Source organism: Hemicordylus capensis, chromosome 2 (genome assembly GCF_027244095.1).
Source record: "Hemicordylus capensis ecotype Gifberg chromosome 2, rHemCap1.1.pri, whole genome shotgun sequence".
NCBI classification, from domain to species: domain Eukaryota; kingdom Metazoa; phylum Chordata; class Lepidosauria; order Squamata; family Cordylidae; genus Hemicordylus; species Hemicordylus capensis.
In genome coordinates this window covers 253,654,975-253,682,455 of record NC_069658.1, presented here as the reverse complement: position 1 = coordinate 253,682,455, position 27,481 = coordinate 253,654,975, and the positions used below count along the sequence as shown (strand labels likewise).

Here is a 27,481-nt window from a genome sequence, read left to right as displayed (position 1 = left end):
GAATGGGGATTTGAACTCGGGTCTCCCCGGTCCTAGTCCAGCACTCTAACCACTACACCACGCTGGCTCTGAGAAAACCCACAGGCTACGATTCCCTTTCATTTAGGGAATCAGAAGTAAATACTACTAAGTTCAATTACCCTAAGTAAACATCCACTTTTGCACTGCACCCATTAAGTCTCTCACGGGGCAGGCGGTGGGGGGGAGCATAGAATTTCTTCCCTAGAGGTCATCTGCTTTACTATAGTTCTAATTTCTATAGTGAGATTGCAGGGCAAAGAATAAGCAGACATAATTCTCAATTTTTAGTTTTTAAAATAACTTTTAATTTGAAATTCAATACTGATTGTGGTTTTTAACCTGACTTTTAACGTGTTTACTTAATTTGGTTAATTTTATTGTCTCTATCTTGTGAGCAGTAGTGTACTGGAGGGGCAAGGTATAAATATTTCAAATAAATAATAAAATAAAATAAATACAGTCCATTTGAAATCATATCACATCTAAATTGAACTAGAAAGGACCAGACAGAAAACCTATCCAAGCGCCCTGTCTTGAGGTAAGATATTCGACATACTTAAGGGAAATGCTGACCAGCTTTATAGAACACCCCCCCGCCCCAATGTGTACTTCTGCAACAGAAGCCCCCTGGGCTTTTCGCCTATACCCATTGCACCAAAGATGGGTATTTTGCTATTATTGAAATAGGTGGCCTGCAAAAGCTCAATTAAGCAGTTAGCATCTGAAATATCACAATCCATTTTGATAAAGTTCACACATTTATCCCTTTGAACAAGAGTGCCCTTAAAGCTCTTCAGCTCCTTAACTGCTGAGATTGAGACCAACAGAGATGATGGTGCAGGAGTAGAGGTTCTTCTTTAAATAGACTCCTGCACTCTGTGTCAAGAGTACAACCCATCCTTCTCCTCTGCAGCATGTCTCTGTCCACCACAGAATGTGTATGGCTACACCAATTCAGCAGCAAAGGACCCTTCACTAAACAATGTTGGAAGGGTGGGGATGAGGGAGAGGAGGAGGAGGAGGAGGAGGGAAAGGGAAAAACTGATCAAACATTATATACTCCTTTCTCAAAAGTGTAAGTGAACAGTATGTACAGGATACATACCTTCTTTGAATAACCCATAACACTGTACACTTCTGTTTAAGGATATATATTCTTTACACATGCAGTGGCTAGGGTGTTGGACTAAGACCAGAGACCTGGGTTCAAATCTCCATCAGCCATCAAGCTCTCTGAGAGCAAGGGAGTCTAACCCAAGCCTTGACAAGTTATCTTTGGATCTAGGTGCCAGCCCAAAAATTTAGGAGCCAGACAATGGACACTTGACAAAACTACTGGACTTCTTAGCGACAGATATTGTGGAATGGGAAGGTAAATGGGCTTCTCTTTATTCCTTTTACAAGTAACATACTTAGAACAGAAACAGGGTTGCCCAAGACCAAGGTTTTATTAAATTACTGTACCTCCGAATATCCTAGTCTAAGCACCTCAGTTAGAATTCTAGGCACAACGGCTCCCTGGCACCTGGGGATTGTGAAGCCCAAATCTAACCTAATTTAGACTCTCTTCAGGTAACTCTGGGCCTAAGTCTCAGCCTAGACTATCTCCCAGTTGTCGTGAGGCTCAAATTGGCAATTGAAGAACCATGTATATTTCCCTAAGCATCTTAGAATAAGGACAGGATACACATATAAGTAGTTAATAGCAATCTTTCTGCTAGTTCAGGAAAAGAGAGTGCCACAAAAATCCATTTCCAGAACACCATAACAGGCAAATAAAACAGCAGCAGTGAAAGCAAGTGCTTTTAATTAAGCTTCAAGGAATTTTAGAAGACATGGGCTCAGAAAAGGAACACAAACACATACAAGGAATGAGTTGCCCATGGGGCATATTTAATCTTGGCTCTTCTTACTGCAGCTGGGTAAGCTTCCTGGTGCTTCGGAAGTGACAAGTTATATCACTCCACAAACTCTTAAATTGCATCATAGCCTCATGTTGCAATCATATTATGGCAGTGACAAGTCCGGCCCACTAAGATGCTCTCTTACATGGACCCATTTTAAGTGCAAAATCTGTTCATAAATAAGAGAAATGTTGTTTTGCCGGGAAAAGTCTTTCTGCTTCCACAGATATGAATAACCCTGGGTAGAAGCCTTGCACCCCAGTGTAAATGCCAAGTGTCCCAAGTAGGCTCTGTTCATTAGGCACAGGTCTCCATTGGACAGCAAAATGGCACACACTTAGTCGTCAGCCAGTCGGAGAAGAGTACCGGAGGAAGTTGGCACACTACAGAAAGCGAAAGAAAGGGACCGTCAGGCTAAAGGAGGAAAGAATCACAGCTGAGTCTCCTAGGAATCTTTGGGAGGGAGTAATATATTCCTTTTGTACATTCAAGTCCTTAGTCCTCAATGCTGGGGACAAATGGAAACACCATTACTGGGCTAGATGAATCTTTGTGTGATCTTGCAAGGCAGCTGTTTAATTCTTACATTAACCCTAAGTAGATCCAGTGCAGTTAGGGAAGAAAAGGCTGAGGGAGAAAGAGAAGGTGGTCTTAGGCAAGACTACCTGAGTTTATACCTGTGATAACTGGAGATGAAAATTTTCCATTTCACAATGTTCATAGCATCATAAAATTCATTAGTTAGTGATAATGCAATACTAGACAAGCTTGGCAGATTCCAAGTTATACTTAATGATTTTCAGGTGATTATCTCTAGGAAGAGTGTAAGAGAATACATATGTTCTATTGATTTCTTGAGTATTCCAATAAAAATGTAAGTAGTTGATAACAATCCTCGTGCTAGTTCAGGAAAAGGAATAATGTATTTCCATATAAAGCTTTGAATTTGTTTCACCATAACATTTAAATCACATTCAGTGTCTTTATTGATCTTTTCCTTCCAAATTGGTTCCCTCCCCAGTCAAGTATTTCAGTTCATCTACTTGGTTACTTGAAAAACTTCTGAGATACAGAGCGGGTAATTAATGGGTGATTTTTTAAACACACAACACTAAATATGTCAAACAACATGCCAAACTACATCACAATCTATTTAGAGCATCAGGAAAGTTTGCATAGTAAAAGTTTCTGAGATAAAAATGTATGCAAATAAGAAAATTTTTGCATGGGAACATTTTCCAGTTCAAAGTTTTCTGAAAAATCTACATCTCATGTGGCGACATTTGAACTGGGCACTTCCTGGCACTCATTTCAAGCTCTTGGCCTAAATGCTACACCAACTCTTGGGGTACTGGGATCCAAGATTCTTGGGTTCCAGTAGGCAAAGGAGAAATATCACTCAAGGCTATGCATGTTTACTCTGACAGTAAGGCCCCTTAAATGAAATGGGGCTTACTCCCAAATAAAAATGCCTAGGATTACAGGCAGAGTCGTGATGGCAAGGCGGGGATCCATGATGTATAGGTTTCTGGAAGGGAAATGAGGCGGGAAGGGCAGCAGGGGGGAGAAGAGCAGAGCAGGAGTCCCTTACCAGTCCACCAGTTGGGCTCCAATAATGTCATGTATATGGTAAGGAAGACCCAGTTTTACACTTGGTGCTCGACGGCTCTGCAGATCTGACAGCAAAACTTCCTTATACTTGGCTTTCTCAATCATGCCCAACACGGATTTCCTCCCTGGGAAGAGAGAACAACAGTCTGGAACACAATATTGCAGAGGCAGAGCTGACCAAAACTGGTAGAAGAACGGTCTGGCCTTGAAGCAGCAACAGGACCAGGACTGAAAGAATCCCAGGGGCTGAGTCACGAGAGCTCCCAGTAAATGAAAACTTGGGGAGGGGCTGCAACTCAGTGGGGGAAGCACATGCTTCCAGGGTCCTGAATTTCCCTAAATCTGTTAGAAAACTTCTGTCTCCACCTTATCATGATCTACAAAACCCACGGAGTCATAATTCAACAGTAGAGGATGTGCTTTGCTTCCAGGTTCAATTTCTGGCATCTCCAGCGAGGGCTAGAAAGGCACCCGAGACCCTGGAGAGCTGTGCCAGCCAGTCCAGCCAATACTGGCCCAGATGGACCAAAGGTCTGAGTCCGTACAAGGCAACTCCATGTGCTCGATATAGCCCTTCACCGGATGGCTGTCAACTCTTAAGCTCTAGCTGGCCCACCGTAGGTTGAAGTGTGTCAATTCTAGCCCGGGACCAGATGGTGGTTTGGCTCGTCCCAGCTGTGCAGAGACCAAAACACACCTTTGATGAAACACTTGATAAAGCGGCCTGCTCCAGGTACTGCCAGCCACCAGCTCCCAGCATCACGGACAGTTAGGACTCCAGCATTTACCAGCTGCCTAAACACAACACAATACAGGGGGGTGGGGAGAAAGAGAGTTTCTTCATTACTAATTATTCCCTTAGCACCAAGACACACCTGCTCTTAAGACTGAGGGGGAAAGCATGCTTTGCGATCCCTGTATAAACAGCTTCTCTCTTATGGGCAGAGAGCCGGCCTTGTGGTAGCAAGCATGAATTGTCCCCTTTGCTAAGCAAGGTCCACCTGGGTTGCATTTGAATGGGAGACTACATATGAGCACTTTAAAGATACTCCCCTTATGGGATGGAGCTGCTCTGGGAAGAGCATTTGCATGCAGAAGGTTCCAAGTCCTGGCAAGTCCTGGCATCTCCAAGGTAGGGCTGAGAGAGACTCCTGCCTACAACCTTGGAGAAGCTGCTGCCAGTCTGTGTGGACAATACTGAACTAGATGGACCAATGGTCTGACTCAGTATATGGCAGCTACCTATATTCCTCCCAGGTGCCTATATTTCTATGCTGGCCAAAGCAGACCTGCAAAATCTCTGACTCACCAAGTTGAATGCAGCCTGCCAGCTAGGTACAGTGGCTCACTAGGGCACCACTTCCCAACTTGTATATACTGTTTTGACTCACTTGGAGTTGGCTCCAAAAGTGAGGTTTAAACTTCTTGCTTTTGGAGTTGACTCACTCCCTTAGGGCTGCTAGGGCCAACCTCCACTGACAGTCAGCTGAGCTGGAAGAGAGAGGAAGCAAAAAGTAAAAAAAAAAAGTGTAGTGCCTTTGCCACCACTGCAAGAAAGAAAATAAAGAGTGTGTGAATGTGTGTAGGGGAACAGTGTGCCCCAATTTTTTTAAAAAATGTAAGTGTGCTTTGAGATGAACACACACTGCACTAGAGGCTCAAGAAGCATGCCTGAGACTGGAGGGAGGAAATCAAGCACTTGACAGGCCACACTCCATGACTGGGATGCTGCATTCAGTTTGATGGATCATATCTTGTGCTGAGCTGAGCATACCCAGTGCTGACATGAGGGCAACAACAAGAGAGTTCATTGGTTAGAGTAAATCCACTAAGAACTCTTTTGATCACATAGAAATATGACCTCAATTAATTGGGCAGGTGGTTTTTTTTGTTTTTTCTTAATGTGATTTTTTAAATAATTACAAGAACTGCAGGTGACAAGTGCCATCTTAGAAGAGGCTTATTCTTCTTCTCCTCAGAGGAGGAAATGCCTCTTCCAAGATGGTGCCTGCTATGGCGTCATCCAAAAGCAAAGACTTACTGTTATAATTCATACATTATTATTAATTAAATTATTATTATTACATTTATATCCCACTCTTCCTCCAAGGAGCCCAGAGCGGTGTACTACATACTTGAGTTTCTCCTCACAACAACCCTGTGAAGTGGGTTAGGCTGAGAGAGAAGTGACTGGCCCAGAGTCACCCAGCTAGTTTCATGGCTGAATGGGGATTTGAACTCGGGTCTCCCCAGTCCTAGTCCAGCACTCTAACCACTGCACCACACTGGCTCTTATGAATATGTATACATATGTATAATATAATTCATACCTTATGAATATGTATGCAGATTTAATTGGTGGAAACCAATACCATTAATTATCTAAGGGTGGAATATAGGAAGCTGCCATATACTGAGTCAGACTATTGCTCTATCTAGCTCAGTATTGTCTTCACAGACTGCCAGCAAGGTTGCAAGCAGGAACCTCTCTCAGCCCTACCTTGGAGAAGCCAGAGAGGGAACTTGGAACCTTCTGCTCTTCCTAGAACAGCTCCATCCCCCGAGGGGAATATCTTACAGTGCTCACACTTCTAGTCTCCCATTCATAAGCAACCAGGGTGGACCCTGCTTAGCTAAGGGGACAAGTCATGCTTGCTACCACAAGACCAGCTCTGTTGTTGTTTTTAATTGGGAGGACAGCCCTGTCAGATAATAAGCCCTAATTGCAGCCTCCAAGCAGCTGGTCATCCAGAGACTCCAAGACTACCCTTGCCTCACAAGGACATTTGCAGGGTACAGAGAGGGGACAGGCTTGTTGCTCAGTGGTAGAGCACCTACTTTGCTTGGAGAAGGTCCCAGGTTCAATCCCTGGTATCTCCAAGGACGGCTGAGAAAGACCCCTGACTCAGACCCTGGGGAGCTGCTGCCAGTCAGTGTAGACAACCCTGAGCTAGGCGGACCAATAGTAGACGGCAGCTTCACATATTCATACAGCAACTCTGGCTGTCTCCTGGGGCACATTTGCTCACGTGATCTCGGTATCCCTGAAGCCAAACTCTTTCAGAAGCCTCCTTTTGTCAAAGCTGATGTCAGGGCAGGAGGAGAGGACAGAATCCAAGAACTTCTTCACTGTCCTGGCCGACTCTTTCCCAGACACAAATTCCAGCACCTAAGGGAGGGGAAAGACCCATCACTGCCTTGCCAGTGCTTCTGCACCTCTGCTCATCCCCTGATCTACTTGGACAGTCACCAACCTTGGATATATAATTGTCTGTGAATGTCACGACGAAAGTGTCTGCATCAAAGCTGTGCTGGAACATCCGGATCCGGCCATCATCTTTAAGCTGATTCTGTGGAAAGGTTTATTTTATTTATTTCCAAACTCACAATGTATGAGCAGATCCCGATAATAGAAAATGGGGGGTGAGGAAGAAGGCCAGGAGGGGATCTACATACAATTTAAGAAGATAGTGAGGAACAATCTCCTAATGCATCTCAGAACTACAGTGTGCAAAGTGCAGTTTCCTCATGAGGGTTGAAAAGACTGGGGAAAGAAATAGTATCATCAGAGCTCAAGTTCCCCACACACCCCAATTTCATTTCCCCAGAGGTAGGATCATAGGGAATGACTCCCCTGTGAATCTTCACAGGTTTCCATGGGTTTTAGGTATTCCACTATCCAGCTCTTCCAGTACAATGTCATGAACTGCTGACACGGGGCTCCCAAGTAGGCACTGATGAGGCCCATGCCTCCTTAGATACACTTAAGGGTTGAAGGGTGAGGGTCTCTTTCTGAGTTAGACCAAAGATCTCAGCAGTAGCATGGGATTGAAAGTATAAGAATGGGGTGGGGTGGGGTGGGAAGGGTGTGACTCCTACCAGGTGCCTGTCTACAGTTGTGCGGTCTTTGACAAGGCTGTAGATCTGGTGTCTCAGAACCAGAGGTGGCAGCGAGTCCTCAAATAATTTGCGAGGGAAGAGAGATGCCAGGTCCTGGAGAGCAGATTCTACTGCCTCAGGGCCCTCTGGGGAAACACAAACAAAGAATAAGAACCCAGGAGTCCCGATTCTCAGCACCCCCTCCCCCAACTAAATACCCTCCATGTCATCCAAGACTTCTGACACTCTCATCATATCACCCCACCCTCCATCAGAGACTTCAGGTGTTCTTTGTCACAATGCTCCCTTTATTCTTGCCTTGTTTTGAGGACTCTGGTGCTACAGCCAGCCGTTGTTTTTTGGCTTTGAAAGTATCTGAGACGAGCTGATGCTTCCGCTTCATGAGGCTGGAGGGTATGGCTGAAAATGGAAGACTGGGTGAGAATGGAGCCATAGACACTAGTTTATCTGGCAAAGTTTGGCCCAAATGGTTCCGTTACGTATCCTCCGTTCTCCCCTCACTGTACATGTTCCTATACTGCTAATACCCAACCCACAAGCCCTTTCATCCCTCTCTAAAAGGCACCCAGAAGAAGAAAAGAGAGGTCTCCAGGCCCAGGAGTATCAGTTCCTCCAATAGAGACCAGCACTGGACTGACCGAGCAGCCCTTCCCCAGTTTCTTAGGGGCTACTGAAACAATGGAGTGCCCTAACAGGAAGGCCACTAAGCTGCCCAGGCCAATGAGTCATCATTTTCAGCTCCTGAAAAGACCATCAATAGCCTGAGACAACACAAGTTTTTAAAACTTCTGTATTGTGCATTTATTTTAATATTGTAAATTGCCCTGGTCAAGATGGTATACAAATGCAATGAATAAATATACACAGAGATGTTCCTCCTCCTTAGCCCCTTCTCCATAGAGCTTTTATGCTTTCCTTTCTTCAAATAGCCTTTTGCTGGATTCACAATCCTCTGCCCTTTCCAAACAGCACATTTACAACACTTAAAATTCCTCACTCCTTCAAATAATCATTTCCTCAAACCTAGTTTTCACTTAAGTTGTCAACCTGTGTCTAGCTTATACCTCTTCTTCAGATTGTGGAAAGGGTGACTCACATAATTAAGTGTTCCTCCATGAAAAGAGTCCTTCCAAAAATAAATACATGTCAGGGAGTAAGGTTAGGTTTAGCCCAGATACAAGTTTACCATCTCAGTGAGAACTAGGATCAGATGTTCAGGTATCTTGCCTCTTCAGATCACTCACCCTTCTTTCTGGGACCAATTTACTCACTGGTGACAGGATGCTGCTCAGGTAGACTCAATTGTTCATCTACCCTACTTCTGTCTGCTCTGACTGGTAGCATCTCCCCCCAAGTCCCTGGCAGAAGTTTCTAACCAGCCCCACTAAATGATCCTGTAACTGGAAAGGCTAGGAACTGAACCTGGTTTCTTATGCATAGAAAATGTGTGAACATATATACAGATATATGAAGCTGCCTTACACTGAGTTTGACCACTGGATCATCTAGCTCAGCATTGTCTCCTCTGTCTGGCAGCACTTCCCTAGGGTCCCAGGCAGAGGTCTTTCCCCATCACCTACTCCCTGTTCCTTTTAGCTGGAGATGCCAAGGATTGAACCTGAAATCTTCTGCATGCAAAAGATGTGGACTGCCACTAAACTACATCCCCTTACAAAACTCACATGGCCTTATTCTAACCTGTCCCACATAGGGTTCCTTGGCTCTCCTTCCAGCACCTCAACATGTAACACCAACATCTTGGTGTTACGTACCACACCAAAGCCTCACCCACACACCCCCTTCCCTCTAAGATTGCTAACTTTTATACTTGCCCTGCACCTAAACAACTGGTTCATATGCAGAGATTAAGCAGGCAAGTTTTTCCTGCATCTCTCCAGCATCATCATACCAGTAAATGTTTCCACTGCTGAGTGTGTGTGTGTCGGGTTGATGCCAAGCCCAGGTGCAAAACCAGTAAAATAACCCACGAAGGAGTCATATCTATGCCAATTACATCTTCCATTACATAAGAACATAAGAACAGCCTTGCTGGATCAGGCCCAAGGCCCATCTAGTCCAGCAACCTGTTTTGCACAGTGGCCCACCAGATGCCCCTGGGGAACCCACAAGCAAGAGGTATGTGCATGCCCTCTCTCCTGCAACTGGTATTGAGAGGCATTGTGCCTCTGAGGCTGGAGATGGCCCATTGCCACCAGACTCAACTGACTAGATTCTGATTCACTTGTACTCTGCACAGGACTATGACAGTCTGCTTTCTCTTGCACGGCTTTATCTTTCAGCTTCATTTGTAAGTGATCTTTTTTTCCTTTTGTACTCACACACCAATCCACTCAGGTAAGCACTTTATGCAACTCTTCCAATGCTGAAATAAATTTGTTGCCCTCTACAATACCAAAAAGCTCTTTGGGCCAAACTAGAAATGAGTTGGTATGTGTGTTGTTCACGGGTAAGGCACAGGATCTAATTTTGATGATGACAACACAACAACAAACCATACATATAGGAGAGGGGAACTCATCCATGTCTGCTCCTCAGCCTTACCTCTTCATCCTCCCTCACTAGACATGCTTTTCTCCCCAGGCTGGCTCTCTTCCATATTGGAGATGGGCTCGCAAAAGAGTATCTGACTAGGCAAAGGAGAACAGAGAACTCAACTCCTCTCAGCCATGTCCCTCTTTTGATAATAGCCAGTGGTCAGAATCAGTGTTGGGCCAGTGAGACATCAGCTCAGACCCACACTCTGCCATGAAGCTCACAAAGTGATCATGGATGCATCATTATCTCTCAATCTAACTAACCCCTCACACTTTGTAAACATAGACAGGTAGAAAGAGGAAGAATGATGCGTACAGTACAAGCCCTGAGCTACTTGAAAGAAGGCAGGGGTGGGGATATAAGGACACTTATATTTGTCTGTTCATAATGACAATAATAATTGTATTTTGTTCATTAGATTTATATACCACAAAGTCCTCAAGGCAGTTTACAAACTACACTTGCTAAATGTATATACCTTTCTATCTTGGACTTCATGGCAGTTTACAGTTTAAAACACTAGATTAACAGGAAAAACTACATAAGGTAAACTGATCAGTAGCTGGTCCCTTCAGGAACAGATTACATGGACTCCTCTGATCCGGCTCCTTCAGTAAAGGTAAAGGTAAAGGGTGCTGTCGAGCCGGTGTGAAAAACAGACCCCGCCACATCATGACATTTATGAGCAGGGCAAACCAGTTGTGTAAGAACAAGCGAGGCCATACCTCGCTTGGCCCTTCTTAGTGTTAAGTTGACATCCCCACCGGCTCTCCAGTCTCCCCCCTAATCTGCTCTGGGTGTCTCACACTCTATAACCAGGTCCCGTCCGAAACGAAGAGACGGTAACTGGTTATGGAGAGACCCACAGCAAATTAGGGGGCTCCTCGTTTCTGACACCCCCCTTTCAGTCATACCTTCCGTGTGCAGAACCAACCCCACCCCTCCCATTTCAACCCACAGAAAGGCTCCCTCCCTCCCACTTCCCACCGCCTCACCACACCAGGTGCAGTTCTCTAACAGGTCCACACTTCCGCTTCCACCACGGTCCCCAATCAATCCCCTCTCAACAGATGGCGATGACGTCTTCAGACCGGAGTTCACGTCTTCCCCATAGGCTGTCTTCACAAGATGGCCCCGCCCGCCTCCGCCTGGCCCCGCCCCTTTAATCCTCTCGGGCTGTGTGTGTATGTACCACCGTTTTGTGGTACTCACCGACGAGTGGTGCACTATGCATCTGAGCATGCTCCAAAGCATTGGAGCATGCTCAGTATGGTTAAATGAAGCTCCTTTTCGTTTTCTGCCCAAAACCCCTATCAGATTTTCATTTCCACAAAACGGTGCTACATGTAGCCTCTCTCCTTGCTTGTTGCCTTTCCTTTTCCCGTCTGAATTTCTCACAGCGATTTTTTTCCCCCCTGATCTGTGAGATTTTCTTTTTCTGGTACTGTTTTCTCATAGACTTCTTCGGGATCTTTTCTCGTCTGTGAGATTTTTTTAACTTTCTTGTTAGCCTACTTTCCCAGGAGGCTTATCATCACCCCGCATCCCATGTGTGTGCCCGTCCATGTGTCCGCCCGCGCTATCAATTTGGCAATGCTTGGACTGGACCAGTATGATCCAAAACGGGTACAGTTGTAGGGACACCTCAGTGACGTAGTTTGTGATGAGGTCACCCACCCCAGTTCAAGGTGGCTGAACGTTTGAGCCGCAAGAAGGCTAACCTGTGGACTGTCTAACCAATTTGAACCAAATTTGGTGCAGTTGTAGTGAGTGACACACTGGGAAACCTCAACAATGCTCGGCAGACTGCTCAGTGACACTGAGTCAGTGTCATACATCCCACCCCACCCCATCCCCCACCCCTTTGGGCTATATCCCACTGGGAGAAATGTTAAAAGACCAAAGATGTGCTTTGGATGGGTGATCCACTGATGCTTCATCCACCGATGAAGCTGAGGTGGTTGTGGTTGCTGCTGTTGTGAACCTCTTGGATTTGTTCTGCTTGTTCCAAACATTAGGTCTTTTGGCTTAACATAGGAATGAGATGGAAACCACCCCACCAGAGAAAGCCCATTCATTCTGGGGTAGTGTTCTACTCTGTCTCATATTTCCAGTGTTTCTATGTTTCTTGATTTGTGTGCATCCTGGCCACTGAAAAAGAACCCATCTAATTTAAGAAATAGAATGAGAAATGTGTCTGTATGTAACTGCAATTCAAGGCATTGGTAAGAGAGCAATGCAAATATAAGTAGGAGGAACTTGGATTTCAGAAGAGAAAGAATTTCTCAGTTATACCTTCGGGATGAGGGCACTAATTAGTGGTTACATTTGGACAGGGGCACACCTAGGTATTTTTGGCACCTGGACCTGAGGCCAAAGGGCTTCAGAGCCCCCCCCCCCCGCAGCGAGCCCCTCTGATGTGAGCCCCCCCCATTTTCTAACAAGTTCTAGTAAGAACCACCTTGATGCTTACTTACTCTTCATAAATGATCTAGAGGCAGGAGTAAGCAGCGAGGTGGCCAAATTTGCAGATGATATCAAACTCTTTTGGGTAGTGAAATCCAAAACAAATTGTGAGGAGCTCCAAAAGGATCTCTCCAAACTGGGGGTGTGGGCGACAAATGGCAAATGCGGTTCAGTGTTGGCAAGTGTAAAGTGATGCACATTGGGATGAAAAACCCCAACTTCAAGTATACGCTGATGGGATCTGAGCTGTTGGTGACTGACCAGGAGAGGGATCTTGAGGTTGTGGTGGACAGCTTGTTGAAAGTGTCGACTCAATGTGCGGCAGCTGTGAAAAAGTCAAATTCAATGCAAGCGATCATTAGGAAGGGGATTGAAAATAAAATGGCTAATATTATAATGCCCTTATACAAAACTATGGTGCGACCACACTTAGAGTACTGCATACAATTTTTGTCACCACATCTAAAAAAGGACATAGTAAGGAGTCATCCCATGAAACTGATTGCCGGGAAATCTAGGACCAACAAATGGAAGTACTTTTTCACACAACACATAATCCACTTGTGGAATTCTCTGCCACAAGATGTGGAGATAGCCTGGATGGCTTTAAGAAGGGTTTTCATAACTTCATGGAGGAGAGGTCTGTCATCGGCTACTAGTCAGAGGGCTGTGGGCCATCTCCAGCCTCAAAGGGAGGATGCCTCTGAGTACCAGTTGTGGGGGAGTAACAGCAGGAGAAAGGGCATGCCCTCAACTCCTGCCTGTGGCTTCCAGCAGCATCTGGTGGGCCACTGTGCGAAACGGGATGCTGGACTAGATGGGCCTGGGGCCTGATCCAGCAGGGCTGTTCTTATGTTAACTAACCAGCCTGCTTTCCTTTCTTTGTCTTATGAACTAGGGTTATTACCAACTCGGACTGAAGCTATAAGCGGATTTCCGCCCCCACCCCCCACTTTTTCCTAATGCGTTTCACAATATCAAGCCGATAAGATATCCAGGATTGCCGCCAGTCCTAGCGCTGGCAATCCCAATAACCAGACAATACTATTCTAGAGGTAGGCAAGTGGCATATACTGTAGTACAGATGAGGGATTAAAGACTGGATAAAGTACTTTGCCTAATGAGACCACGTCGGTGAACGCAGACTGAGTTCGCCATCTACTGGTTGAATGTGGACCAGCAAAGGAATCTCTGGAGAATACTGGCAAAGGGAAGGGCGGTGGCTTCCCCCCTCAACTAGCGCGTTCTGATGACATCAACGCAACCCGGCCTTCTTGCTAACAAACACAAACCAGCACTGTCGCAGTCTGGACGTCGGGCGCTCTTGTTTGATAATGGCAGGAAGGCGACGGATACCAAGCCAGCCAACTACTTAGCCCCAAGGACATCCCCGCCCTCTGCTGCGGCAAATTCAAGTGCGAATTCTCCGCGCCCGGCGATGACATCACATCAGGTAAGTACGGCAACTCGGAGCGGGGGGTCAGAGTGGAAGGCTGGTAGGGGGCTCCTCCGTCTCTGATTGGCTGTGGGAGTAAGCAGCGGGGAGGTCACAGAGAAAAGCGGGGAGAGCTGCTCTCGCTTTGGCTGGCCGGACTCCTGGGTTCCTGGAAAGAGAACAAGCGTATTCGGGTGTATATTGTAGAAGGGGAAGGGCTCTGGCTGGAGACTGAGAGCACCAGCATTGCTATCAGAAGAGAGGTGAGTTGCGAGCTCCTGGCCTGTAATTAATGTAATGGGGGAGAAGGGTCGTGTGGAGGCGACCGGGGGCCTCCCCGGGGGGCCGGGAGAACGGAGGGTGAAGGACCCTGCTGCATCCCAAAGGGTACAGCTGGCTGGCATGCCAACCCGCTGCATTCTGCTGCTTTTCATGCAAACCTAAAACCATCCCACTTCTTTCCCGTGTCTGATATTGAGTCCGGCCTCATTTGAAACTAAAGTTTCTCTCCCGCTTGAAGCAGTGGGGAAGAATAGTATGGCCTCCGTCTGATGATTGAGAATCCTTTCCTGTTTTCTGCAAGCGATTTTCACACCCGATGGTGCCTCCACCGTTTCCCACCTCTGTCTTTCATTTGCTTTATCCAACTGCATGCAACAATAACAAATATTTATATACCACTTTTCAACAAAAGTTTCCAAAGCAGTTTGCAGAGAAATAATACATATTATTATTATTTTCTTCTTCTTCTCCCCCCGATTTCCTTTGCATTATATTTTGTAATTAAACCTATTTTTTTTATAGCCAGACACAACAACCAACCAGGTATCTCTTAACCTCCCCAGATACTTGTTATAAGGATGACAGAGAATATAAACTACTTAGCCCCCCCCCAAAGTGCTTGATATAAATGTAAAATGCCACAGTTGTTGATCTCAAAAACAACAACAAAACCCTTCATATGCGTACACTGAAAGGATGAAGACAGTGGGTGAGAAATCCTGTTGTCCACCCTGTTTGTGAGTGCAACAGGGTATCTAAAGGGGGTTGAGAGGTAACTGTATAGGAAGTGATCTTTATTGCAGGTTCTAGATCAGGGTCCTCAGGTGGTTTTGGGCTACAAATCCCATAATACCCAGCAGTATTCTCTCTAAGGCGAGGAGAGCTGGTCTTGTGGTAGCAAGCATGACTTGTCCCCATAGCTAAGCAGGGTCTGCCCTGGTTGCATCTGAATGGGAGACTTGATGTGTGAGCACTGTAAGATATTTCCCTCAGGGGATGAAGCAGGGAAGAGCAGAAGGTTTCAAGTTTCCTCCCTGGCTTCTCCAAGATAGGGCTGATGAGAGAGATTCCTGCCTGCAACCTTGGAGAAGCTGCTGCCAGTCTGTGAAGACAATACTGAGCTAGATAGACCAATGGTCTGACTCAGTATATGGCAGTTTCCTATGTTCCTATGTTTCCTATGTCCTAAGGCATGCGCACATGTGTGCGCTCACACATTTCTTGATGTCCCCTCAATTCATTTTGGATCTCGCTCAGGTTGAATTGGGAAGGCCCCATTCTGAATGCAGGTGTGCACACACTGCCTTGATGCTGCCACCCAGAACAAAGCTAGATGAAAAACACAGATGAAAAAAATTAGAGAGATCACTGATCCCCAGCCATGATGGCCTTCAAGAATGCTTGGGGATCCAAGTTTGAGAACTTTTGTTATAGAGTAGGGGTAGGCAACCTTGGCGCTCTAGCTGCTGCTGAACTACAACTCTCATCATCTCTAGTGACAATTTGTGGCTGGGGGTGATGGAAATTGTAGTTGAGGAATGGTTGGCGGTGTGCCAAGGTTGCCTACTCCTCTTCTAGAGAGTGGGTGAAGTAGGGCTTAGAACCAAGATACCTGACGGACCTTCTACTATCTGATCTTTGAGGTCCAGTAGGGCTCCTGCATGTTCTGCTACCTTCTGGCATGTGATTGGCAGTGATGCTCAAGCAAGCCTTTTCTGTGGTGGCTCTGGGTCTCTCAAAATCTCTGCCCTCAATCTCTGCCTAATTCCCTCCTACAGAGAGAGGTAAATTGAAGAGTTTTGTGTTTTAGTTGGACGTTCCTGAGGGTTTATGACTGGGTTTTTTTGCGGCCTCTGTGTCTTTTAATAACTGCCTTTTATGGCTTTGCCTCTTATGGTTTATTTTATTGCTGTTTTATTGTATATTAAAAGAAAATACCAGGTACAATTAAAAAAGGCAGTAAAAGGAAACGGACCAAGGGAAATGCATGCATGCATAAGCAGCTTTTTTGCCCTCTCCAGTCATTTTTGTATTTTGCCAAGGAAGGACAATGTCTGTTTTGATTGTATGGTGCCTCCATTTTGGAAGGGGAAAGAGGGATGCTCTTTAAATTAATATATACAGTTTTCAAAGGGATGTGTAATTTGCAAGTCAAGTCTGAGATTCATTATCATTTTGTCCTGTTGACTGCAGTCTCCCATGAAGCCCAGCATTAGCCCCGGGAAGCGTGACCACGAGGAGGATGAGGTTGCCTCTGAAGACTGCAGCACCAAGCGCCAGAAGTGCGAAACGAAGGCTCCCCTGACCCTCCCTGTCACCCCATCTCGGTACGATGCCCCTTTCCCCTTTTACCGGCGGCCGGCCGAAGTGGGACGCTTTTCCTTGGATGCCCAGCGCTGTTACCATGGGGACGCGCGGCAGCTGCGCTACTACACCCCACCCCCTGTCGAGGGCCCCTCCCCTGGATTTGACCTGCGCGACGGCTACCGCGACCGCTACATACGGCAGGACGAGAGTGTCCGTGAAGGCCTGGAGCACTTGCTGAAGTGGGTGGCTGAGAATCGGAAGCAGTTACAGACTGAGGACAAAGGGTGAGGAAACCAGGGCTAGAGTTCGGGTGGCAGCTGTGTTTCCCTGCCAGCTACAAGGCTGTGGATCTTTCCGGTCAGCTCCTTTTGGTGCGGAGAGTCCTATGACCTCAAGATTCTTTAACTGGAGATGCTGGAGGCTGCAGACAAAGAACGCCTCTTCTGCCCGCTGTGGAGAAGAGGCCCTAGCTCAGCCGTGGAGCCTATGCTCTGCGTGCAGGAGGCCCCAGATTCACTCCCTGGCATCCCTGGGTAGGGCTGGAAGACTCCTGCTTGACATCCAAAGTTGTTGCCAGTTAAGCATGATCGACATGGAGCTAGGCGTGCTTGTAGGCTCAGTGATAGAGCATCTACTTTATATGCAGGTGGTCCAAGCCTCACTCCCTGACATCTGCAGTTAGGGCTGCAAAAGACTCCTGTCTGAAACCTTGGAGACCCACTATCGGTGTCAACCATGTTGAGCTAGATGGAGCAGCGGCCTGACTTGGTATAAGGCAGCTTCCTAGATTGACTTATCTGGCTCCAGATACGGCAGCCTCTGATGTTTAACCCTGTTTGTTTGTGTGTGTCTCTCTCTCTGCATTCTATAGGCGGCCACTGAATACAGACTTTGTGACATGGCGGGGGCATCTCACAAAAGTGCTGACCACCCCCTACGAAACTCAGGATGGGTGGCTTCTGGCGGTCAGCCTCTTCCGCGGGACCCTCTATATCAGCGAAGTCGAGACCGAGGCTGCCCAGAAGCAGCGAGAGCAGCGCCCAGAACTGCTGAAGGAGCTGATGTACATGGGCTACAAGTTTGAGCAGTACATGTGTGCTGGTGAGGCTTCTGGAAAGCTGCAGGGGTGCTGGATTCTAGCTGTTGCTCCAGTGATCAGGCCCCTCTCCCTCTTGGGGAACTTGGGTTTGTTTATTTATTTATTAAATTTGTACACCACCCCAAACTTTTGTCTCTGGGTGGTTAACAATAGCATAAAACAAGTTAAAACCATATACAAAAACTAAAAGCAATTTAACAATTTAAAAATAAACCAGAAATTAAAACCTGAAAATTTAGGAAGCTGAGAAAGCTTGGGCGAAAAGATGGGTTTTCAAGTGTGTTTTGAAAACTGCCAGAAATGGGGAGGATCGTATCTCAGCAGGGAGCGCATTCCACAATCTCGGGGCAGCGACTGAGAAGGCCCATCTCTGTGTAGCCACCAAACTCTGAATTTTGATTCAGAGTCAGCTGCTAGTCCCTACTAGACCACCATACACTCTCTGATAACTTAAGAACAATGGCTCCTCACCTAGGCCATTGTCGGACTAGGACTGGGGAGGCTCAGGTTCAAATCCTGTCCCCTTGGCCAGGAAACCTTGGACCTGGTCCTGGTTGACCTTGCACCAGTCACTAAAATGAAAGGGAGGGGAAGGGATCCATGCAGGGCCACTCTGAGTCCATGGAGGATGGGCAGGATAAAAATGGAATTAATAATTATATAAGAAGCTGGCTGGTCGCTGCTCACCTGTTCATCCATGGCAAGTAGGAATTTCCTCTTAAGTGACCCAAGCAGGAAAGCTTTTTGTAAGCTGGCCAGTTGGATCTGGTATCAAGGTCACTGATTTCCCCACACACTAAATTGGCACTTCCTGACAGAGGGCTGCTAGGGATGCCATAAGTCCTCAGTCCCTGGGGAAATGCAGCTTAAAGAGAAAAGTGGGGGCAAGGGAATCCCAATGGGAAAAAATGGGAGGGGGGGGATAAGAAGGGGAAGAAAGTAGGGATGTGCACGGAACTGCGGCAGGGAGGCTTGAAGACGGCAGTGGTCTCTGTTTAAGAGCCGGGGAGGGTGCATTTACCCCTCTCGCCGCTTTCCCCCCACCAGCGTCCGTGTTTCTTAATGCCCATCAGGGCGGCAGCATACCTTCCTGCCGCCTCGTTGCCCTCGTCTTCTGGATATGACCAGAAATCGCCAACACGCCTGTGCGCACTGGCACAGGTGCGCACACGTTGCGTACACACGCCCATGCCAGCACACGCAGGTGCGCTGGTGACTTCCGGTCATATCCGGAAGACGAGGGCAACGGGGTGGCAGGGAGGTATGCTGCCAACCCCAATGGGCATTAAGAAACACGGACACTGGTGGGGGGAAAGCGGTGGGAAAGGTAAGTGCACCCTCCCCCACTTTTAAAGGGAGACCCCTGCCGCCTTTAAACCGGTGGAACCGTCGGTTCTGTGCACATCCCTAGAAATAAGGCAATAATGCAAAAGAGAGATCTTGACTAAAGCCACAGCAACAGAATGCTGTAAGAGCATACTCCAGAACTATTGCTGGCATGACAGTGAGAAGGGAAGTGAATCAGAAGGGGCTGACCGATTTGGTCACCGGCACTCTGGTACCACCTCTTTAAGCAAGAGGAGGAGGGCTGAGTGCTATTTCCCTGGGTTGGCTTTGGGTGGGTGCAGATTCCATAGGTGTGACTGCACGGAATCCACAAAGGATGTTGGTTCTTTATTTAGATTGTTGATGCGCCACAAGTGACTATTGAATAGGCAAGTAAAAGCCTTTTGTGGGTTGGTGGTTCTTGGGGGATGGTTTTTGCAGGGTTGTCCTGGGTTTGGACCCTTCTTTCACCCATAGACTGCCAGTCCATACCATTAAGTCCAACCTTGTAGCCCTGGATCCTCTTAGCTGCGGATTCTTTCCCCTCCCAACAAACTTGAAAGTCCAGACTTCCAACCAATTCAGTAATAATGCTTCCTAGAAAATTGGGAGTTTTGTTTTGCTAACCCACTCAAGACCTGCTAAATCTCTCTCTCTCCCTCCCTGCCTCCCTGCTAGATACTCCAGATGGGACTCCAGACCCGACTGGGGTTGTGAACACGAATGAGGGCTTCTGCACGGTGATTCGGACACGCTTGGGAACCCACTCGCTTCTGTTCTCAGGAGAGGTGGATTGCACTGATCCCCACAGTTCCTCGTTAGACCCGCCAAGCTGTTACGTGGAGCTGAAGACCAGCAAAGTCATGCACAACTCGACACAGAGGAGGAGTTTTTATAGGTGAGGGCAGCAAAGATGCCATGATTCTTCCCCTCATGTGCAACACAAGCCTGTCAATTGCTAGTAGCGAGTAGTAATTTGCTGGCATGAAACCTTCACCCGTTTCCTTCTAGCTATCTGTAAAGTGATGGAGCTGCAGTTCAGTGGCAGAGAGTGTGCTTGGCATGCAGAGGGCTCCAGATTCTGTTCCTCCAGGTAGGGCTGGGAAAGACCCCTCTCGGACATCCTGGAGAGCTTGCTGGCAGTCATTGTTGACAATACAGAGCTAGCTGGATTGCTCCCCTTGCTTACCCCTTATGTTTGGGTCTTGATTTAAAGTGTTTTTATTCTGCCCCTTGAGTGCAATACTAAAGCTAACTAAACATAACACGAATAAAATCCAGTTAAAATCAGTACCTAACTAAAACTAGATTGACAAATTGAAAACCCACTAGAAACAGACAAAGAGGAAAACTAAAAAGAGAGGTCTCTGGGTGTTCCTTAAAAACCCCAAGGAAGGGAGCTTGGTGAAGCTCTTTGGGGAGGGCGCCTTCCAAAGCTGAGGAGCCACAACCAAAAAGGCCCCATCTCTAGCCCCTGCCAACGGGATCTCAGACTGCTGCCTCCTCAAGATATCCTTCTTAATCCCTCCTCAGGCCCCATCGTTGCATGAAGCCTTTGGCCCAGCTCCCCTTATAATTAAGCTTCAAGTTTGTGTACATTAAAGTATTACATTCTACAGTTTATCCCAGCCTCCACTTCCTCAGATGTCTCCCTTATTTCAATTTTTAGACTTCTTAGAGCCTCTTGAGGTAGGGACCTTATTTTGTGTGATGCGCCGTGCACATAGATGGCCCTATGAAACTAATAAGATGGTGTAATGATTTCTTATGACAAAAATAGTCCAACCTGGCATAAGGCAGCTTCGTCTCTTCCTCTACTGGATATGGAACATGTGTTTAGGTGAGGGCTTGCTCAGCTTGGTGCCCACGCACCCCGGCTGTTTTGGGACTACAGTTCCCATAATCCCCAGCACAGTGGCCAATAATTTGTGGGCCAACATCTGCAGAAGGGCTGAAGTTGAGCAGCCCTGGTTTAGAAGAAGGTGGACTTGAATTTTGGTATGGTCTGGGAGACCAGTGGGTCACAGTGGAGAGGGCTGGGACATAAGATGGAGGTGGAAGTACCTCTTATTTCCTATACCTAAGGTAGGAAGACATGGCACAGGAATGGTGTTTTCCACTCAGCTGCTGTAGTATTTAGGCAGCTGAACGATTCACTTGTTCCTCTATAGCAAGGGTTTCCAACTTTGGGTCCTCAAATGTTGGTGGACTGCAACTCCCATCATCCCCAGCTGCAACAGCAGGCTGTTGTGGCTTGGGATGCTGGGAGTTGGAGTCCAACATCTGGAGATCTAAGGTTGTGAAACCCTGCTCTATAGCAGTGGCTTCTTGAACTCTGTATGCGGGGTGGGGGGATACTCTTGTTCCTTGGAAGCTTTTCCAAGGTTCTTCCAAGAGACATTCAGTAACAGCTGGTAAACCTCCCTCTGAAAGACTACTTGTCCATTACTACCCATCTTACACATGCAGGAACTAGGTGCATGTTAGGTGTGGTCATGCTCCTGCTTTATTGTCCCAAGGAGCAGGCCAGAAGACTAGGAGATCCCTAGAAGACTAGCCTATTCCCAGGATCCTCTGCAGTGGGTCACTCTGTGGCCAATGAGTAGTGGTCTGAGAGCAAACAGGTTGGGCTAGAGAAAATTTCCTGAAAGCAGTACATTTGAAAACAATTGGCCAGTCACGATTCTAGCCACCCATTTTTGTGAGTTGGAAACAGAGCTGACAGGTCTGTAATTCTCCTGCGTTGAGCAAACACTAGCATACAGTGGGGAGAGAATCCAACTTATTTTCTGGGTAGCCAACCTTCATAAAAAAATAAAAACAACTTGCAGTATGGGTTTTTCTTTCATAGAGGAGCTTTTTTTAAAAAGTGATTCTCCTCCTCTGCCATGTGGGATGTGATATAGCCCAGTCTATCCCTCTGGGACTCTGCTACATTCCTCCACTGCATATGTAGGCCAGACCTGCTTGAGGAGGGAAACAGAGGTTGTGTGCGGGGAGGAGATTTGGCAGAGGGAAAGAGTCCGTTTCAGTCATTCTCTCATTTCTTCTCAGGCACAAGATGATCAAATGGTGGGCTCAGTCCTTTTTGCCTGGAGTGTCAAGGATCGTGGCTGGATACCGGGGGCCAGATGGCTCTGTCGTGGGGCTAGAAACGTTTGAGACCATGAAGATATTCCAGCTCATTCGAGTGAGTCTGACCCCGACGAAGCCCAGTGCTTTATAGTTCTTGTGTTCTTTCCCTTGTTTATGTTAGTAATCGTATAAATTGATAAGCTGGTGATGCAATATGCATATTTCAGGTGACTCCCAAGTACGCCTTTAAGACCTTCAAATTTATTGCATAAAAACAGATAATACCTTGTAAAAACATTGTTAAAAGCATGTTAAAAACAAACATACGTTTTGGCGTCAAATGCCAGCCTCAGTGTTGTTCCTCCATCTTCTGTGGATCACCTGCTTATAATATTCATGGCTTCAATTACACACACACACACACAGAGGCAGTAATTTCAATCAAACAAATGAGGTAAACAGGTGGTGGCAGTAGGAGAAGACAAGAGAGGAAGGGAACCAAGGTCATGCAACTGCGTGTATTCCTATATTAAAGTGTGTTGTCAAGTTGATTTCAACTCATGGCGCTCACAGAGCCCGGTGGTTGTCTTTGGTAGAATATAGGAGGGGTTTACCATTGCCTCCTTCCATGCACTATGTGATGATGCCTTTCAGCATCTTTCTATATCGCTGCTGCCCGATATAGGTGTTTCCCATAGTCTGGGAAACACACCAGCGGGGATTTGAACTGGCAATCTTCTGCTTGTTAGTTAAGCATTTCCCTGCTGTGCCATTAGGTGGCTATACTCCTTAATAGCCAATATACTTCCCGGTCTCCTAACTCTTCCCTGCCATTTACACTGGGTTTGAGTTTTTAAGCTATATATTTAAGATGCTTTTAACAATGGTTTTACAAGGTATTCTGTTTTTACGCAATACATTTGAAGGTCTTAAAGGAGTATATGTTAGTAATTCCTGGCTCCATATAAAAAGGTAGGCCACTTGCTCCAGTTGCTAGAATGTAGGGGAAGCAGAGCTCATTGATCCCTTTCAGATCTTCTGATATCCAGGAGCTCCCCCATCCAAGGCAAGGAGTGACCGTTGAGGATGGGGCCGTAGCTCATCTGCTTAGCATGCAGACAGTTTCAGGTTCCAAATCCCTGGTTCTTCCTTTTAGGGCTGGGGAAGACTCCTGCCTGAAACCTTCAGGGAGCCACTGCCGGTCAATATAGATAATACCGAGTTAGATGGATCAAAGGTCCAACTCAGTATAAAGCAGCTCCCTCTCTTCCAGCAGCAGTGGCGGTTGATGATGCAGGAGAAGAATGATCACTCCCTTGGCAATGAGCTAATGCAGTGGAGTTCATCCATATGCACATTTCCTAGGGCGAAAGTCCCATTGAAATCCCTGGGAATTCTGAGTAAAAGGATTGCACAGCCTGAACTGTAAACCAGGCAATTCCTGGTTAAAATCCCAACCTGCTCTCTGCTGCAGCTCCCGTTTAGATAAGACTGACTCTTCCTAACAGAGCTATTGTAAGGATTACTAAGATGACTAACGAGGAACTGTCCGAACACTCCAAAAGTACTATAAACTGGAGGTAGGCAACCTTGGCTCTCCAGCTGTTGAACAACAACTTGCATCATCCCCAGCCACAACCTATTGTGCCTGAGGATGATGGGAGTTGTAGATTGGCAACAGCTGGAGAGCCAAAGTTGCCTATCCCTGTGATAAACACTTGTGTTAGCTTGCTAAGGCACTGCAACATCATGGTTTTCCAGTTCAACAGCTGATCCTGCTTCCCCGAAAGAACCAAGGAGTCTTGGCTTCCCTCAAGTTCCCTTGTTTTTAATATGCTTGGTTAAGCTGCTTTTCCTCTCCTTGGGCTAGCCTCACTCCAGTCCTCCAACTTTGACCTCATATCGGTTCTCTTCTGGATTTGGCCACTGTTTTTTCCAGTTTTGAGGCTTAACAGAGACTACTGCTGCCTGGTTGAGCCAAGAAAAGACAGTCGTCTTCACCAGTTGTCGTGGGGCAGCAACCCCTTAACTCACTTCAGCTGAGGGTTGAGAGGAAATGGTCCCTCTCCCCAGCTTTCCCACCCCATCTGCATGCAGCAAAGTAGGGTGGTCCTTTTTAGGGGTGGAGGAGCCGAAGCTCACCAGTTGAGCAGTGCTCCGTCCCACCCCGTGGCCTCTTTTAAAATCCAGAAACCCCCTTAGAATGATACTATGTAGCATCATTCTGGTGGTGGTGGGGACTTCCAGATCAAGAAATGGCTCTCTTCTGTAGCTATTTCCCCTTCAACCCATAAGCTTCCTTCACAGTGCTGCTACATCAAAGACTGCTCTAGGGGGCTTCTAGGTAAAAACAAAGACACAAAACGAGCAACCACAGAGTACTACATGGCCGATGAGTTTTACTCCTCTCCCTGAGGACACGCACATACAAGCGATTCACATGAGCAGGGAAAACGGGGCTAAGGAAACCCAGCCTGGTTTTGCCTGCATGTGTGTATTGCTGGGATCGGGCCCAATCCCAGCGGCACACCTGCCTCCGGAGCCACCCTCTTAGACAAGGTTAGGAGAGCAAGCGATTGGCTAACCCTGCCAGCCCTGGCTGTTTGTAGCCAGGGCTGGAAGACTGTGGGGCTCCCAGCCAGCTTTGGGGAGGGGGTCCCCATAATGCACTGCACACTCACACAGTGCATTATGGGAACTCCAGGAGGGTGAGGAGACATGTCCCGACCCTCCGAGCTACCGGCAGCAGCTGGGAAGTGTCTGGGCGGGTAATCCACCCGCCGAAGAAGGAGCTCTAGGTCATGTGCGAGCTGGTAAGCTTTTTAAGGCTTCCTCCCCTCTAGCCCTCACCCTTTTCATTGCAATCTAAGGTGAAGGTTCTCGGTTCTGTTTCTACCTATTATTTCTTTATGCACTTGAGGAGGCTGCTATGAATGCAGAGCAAACCCAGCACCATTTAGTTGTGATTCCTAAGTATTATTCAGAAAACCCCAAACAAACCCTCTCCTCCTTTCCTTGGCAGGAAGATCCAGGCTGCTGGAAGCCAGCTGTGTGCATGAATTTCTGTGCAGCGTTCCTAGCCTTTGTGAAGAAAGTGGTGACGGAGGACAACCCAAAGTGAGTAGGGATCTCCATGCACCTACAGCAGATGGGCACTGTCTGTCAAGTAATCAGGCCGTCTCTGTTCTCAGGCTTAGAGTCAACAAGTAGAGGCCAAATGGGATGGGAGGGGCTGAGGCAGGTGTGAGAAAGAGGGAGTTAAAAAAAACAGGAGCAGTAAGGTAGAGGCGCAGGGGTTGTATGCAGAAGGCCTTGGTATCTCTTGAGGTTCCTTGATTAGACTAGAAGACCCTTGCCTGAGACTTTGTTGAGCTGCTGCTGGTCAAAGTGGGCAACGCTGGGTAGTAGTGTGCACGGATCGGTTCGGAGGCCATTCCACTGGCCTCCGAACCGATCCGGACAAGGGGTGGTTTTGGTTTGGGAGGGTTGGGGGGGGTGTTCCATTAAGGGCGGGGGGGGGCTTTACTCACCCCTCCCGCGCTTTGCTGCTCTGGCGCCATAATTATTTTAAAAAATGCGCCGCAGAATTGCTCGCCGCTCCGGGGCTCCTTCTTGACTTCAAAATCGGGCGGCAGGATACTTCCCTGCCGCCCCCGAAGCCCCCTCAAGCCATTTGAGCTCTTGAAATCTCGCCCGGACCGAGTGCTAAAGCGCTCGGGCGGGCGGCGGGGAGATGTCTGTCCGTCCGCCCGCCCCCTTCCCTGCCTTCTGCGAAGTGCAGGGAGCCTTCTGCGCGCACGTGCGCAGAAGGCTCCCTGCTTCTGCGCACGCGCGCGCAGAAGGCTCCCTGCACTTCGCAGAAGGCAGGGAAAGGGGCGGGCGGACGGACAGACATCTCCCCGCCGCCCGCCCGAGCGCTTTAGCACTCGGTCCGGGCGAGATTTCAAGAGCTCAAATGGCTTGAGGGGGCTTCGGGGGCGGCAGGGAAGTATCCTGCCGCCCGATTTTGAAGTCAAGAAGGAGCCCCGGAGCGGCGAGCAATTCTGCGGCGCATTTTTTAAAATAATTATGGCGCCAGAGCAGCAAAGCGCGGGAGGGGTGAGTAAAGCCCCCCCCCGCCCTTAATGGAACCCCCCACCCCAGTGCCGAGCCGCAGGTCCGCGGTCCGGTGCACACCCCTAACGCTGGGTGTGATGGAGCAGTGCTTTGACCTGGAATAAGGCAGTGTCAGGTAAGCTTGAAGGAACTAAAAAGTGGAAAGCGAGGAAGCAGTGAAGCTATCAGAGGGAAGGAGGCAAGCCCTTATGGGGCTAAATGGTAAGATTCAAACAAAAGAGAGCTAGGAACATAGGAAGCTGCCCTATACTGAGTCAGACCATTGTTCCATCTAGCTCAGTATTGTCTACCCAGACTGGCAGCGGCTTCTCCAAGGGTGCAGGCAGGAGTGTCTCTCAGCCCTATCTTGGCGATGCCAGGGCAGGAACTTGAAACCTTCTGCTCTTCCCAGAGCAGCCGCATCCATTAAGGGGAATATCTTACAGTGCTCACATGTAGTTTCCCATTCAAGTGCAAACCTAGATGGGCCGTGCTTAGCAAAGGGGACAATTCATGCTTGCTACCACAAGACCAGCTCTCTTCCAGAGGGGTGGGGGCGGGTCTACACAAAGCTAGGGGGAAATGTTTAAAGAGGCAATGAGGGGCTGGACTGTCCAGTGAAAGTAGTAGGGCCAGCTTCCAGGAAGTGAGAAGGAAAGACTCTAAAGGCTCTCTCTGCTACTCCCTCCAGGTTGGTCCATCTCTTTGCGTGGGAGCCCAGCCGCCCCGTTTCCTTCACCGTGCATCAAGACTCTGAGTACACCTTCCTCCCCGACTGGTATGTGGAGGCACTGAGCACAGAGAAGCCACCCACTCCACGAATCCCAGACTGATGGGCTCGAGCCAAAGCTGGTTTTATACCAAGAACTGGTGGGCCAGGGAAGGCTGGGGTGGGTGGTGAAAAAAGCACAAGGAGGCCGGTACCTGGTGCTTGGGAAGTGGGGGACAGATCTCTACTCCCTCGGTCACAATGAAGGAGGAAAAGGGCAATAAACCATACCTTGACACCCATGTTTCGTAGCAGTGCTTATGGAGCCAATTTTCTCCCTGCTGCCTTAAAAAAAAAAAAAAACTTGAACCAACCAATCCACTGCTGTCTCTCAGTAGCTAGCTAAGAACTTCTAGGGTACTAATGTGCTGCAGTCTTGTAATAGCTTAAAGCAGGAACTCTCAAACTTGGCTCCCAGCAGTGCCCGATGGGAGTTGTAGTCTATTAACTGCTGGGGACCCATGACTGAGAACCCCTGTTGCAGACTGACATTTCATTATAAGGTTTCCTGGGCTACAGTCCTAAGAGTTCCTTGCTACAAGTGATTCTTCCACAGTAGAAGGTAAGATGCTTCGGTGTAGCAAAGGCTTGAGACAAAGTAGAATTGTGCTCTACTGAACCTGAAGCTGAAGAAT

General features: G+C 47.6%; 2 protein-coding genes across 8 annotated transcripts; one reads left to right on the top strand and one right to left on the bottom strand.

The window, feature by feature from the left end:
* Positions 1-1,811: 1,811 nt before the first annotated feature.
* On the bottom strand, positions 1,812-11,138 carry STK19 (serine/threonine kinase 19). 5 transcript variants are annotated; one of them, XM_053302852.1, is made up of 8 exons: positions 10,988-11,138; positions 7,734-7,835; positions 7,416-7,561; positions 6,791-6,886; positions 6,566-6,705; positions 4,234-4,331; positions 3,517-3,661; positions 1,812-2,308 (listed from the first exon to the last, which is right to left on the bottom strand). In XM_053302852.1, exons 2-8 carry the CDS (start codon positions 7,816-7,818, stop codon positions 2,263-2,265), a joined length of 756 nt encoding a protein of 251 aa, XP_053158827.1. In that variant the 5' UTR covers positions 7,819-7,835; positions 10,988-11,138; the 3' UTR covers positions 1,812-2,262. The 5 variants fall into 5 exon arrangements, with proteins under 5 accessions (XP_053158827.1, XP_053158828.1, XP_053158826.1 ...); XM_053302853.1 differs by having other exon boundaries at positions 10,993-11,133; XM_053302851.1 differs by lacking the exon at positions 10,988-11,138 and adding an exon at positions 10,907-10,940.
* Positions 11,139-13,692: 2,554 nt separating this feature from the next.
* On the top strand, positions 13,693-27,088 carry DXO (decapping exoribonuclease). Of its 3 annotated transcripts, none has more exons than XM_053287898.1 (7): positions 13,693-13,911; positions 16,369-16,766; positions 17,354-17,583; positions 19,586-19,805; positions 21,962-22,097; positions 25,005-25,099; positions 26,769-27,088. In XM_053287898.1, exons 1-7 carry the CDS (start codon positions 13,708-13,710, stop codon positions 26,908-26,910), a joined length of 1,425 nt encoding a protein of 474 aa, XP_053143873.1. In that variant the 5' UTR covers positions 13,693-13,707; the 3' UTR covers positions 26,911-27,088. The 3 variants fall into 3 exon arrangements, with proteins under 3 accessions (XP_053143873.1, XP_053143872.1, XP_053143874.1); XM_053287897.1 differs by having other exon boundaries at positions 17,354-17,667; XM_053287899.1 differs by lacking the exon at positions 13,693-13,911 and adding an exon at positions 13,922-14,156 and having other exon boundaries at positions 17,354-17,667.
* The last annotated feature ends 393 nt before the right edge of the window (positions 27,089-27,481 follow it).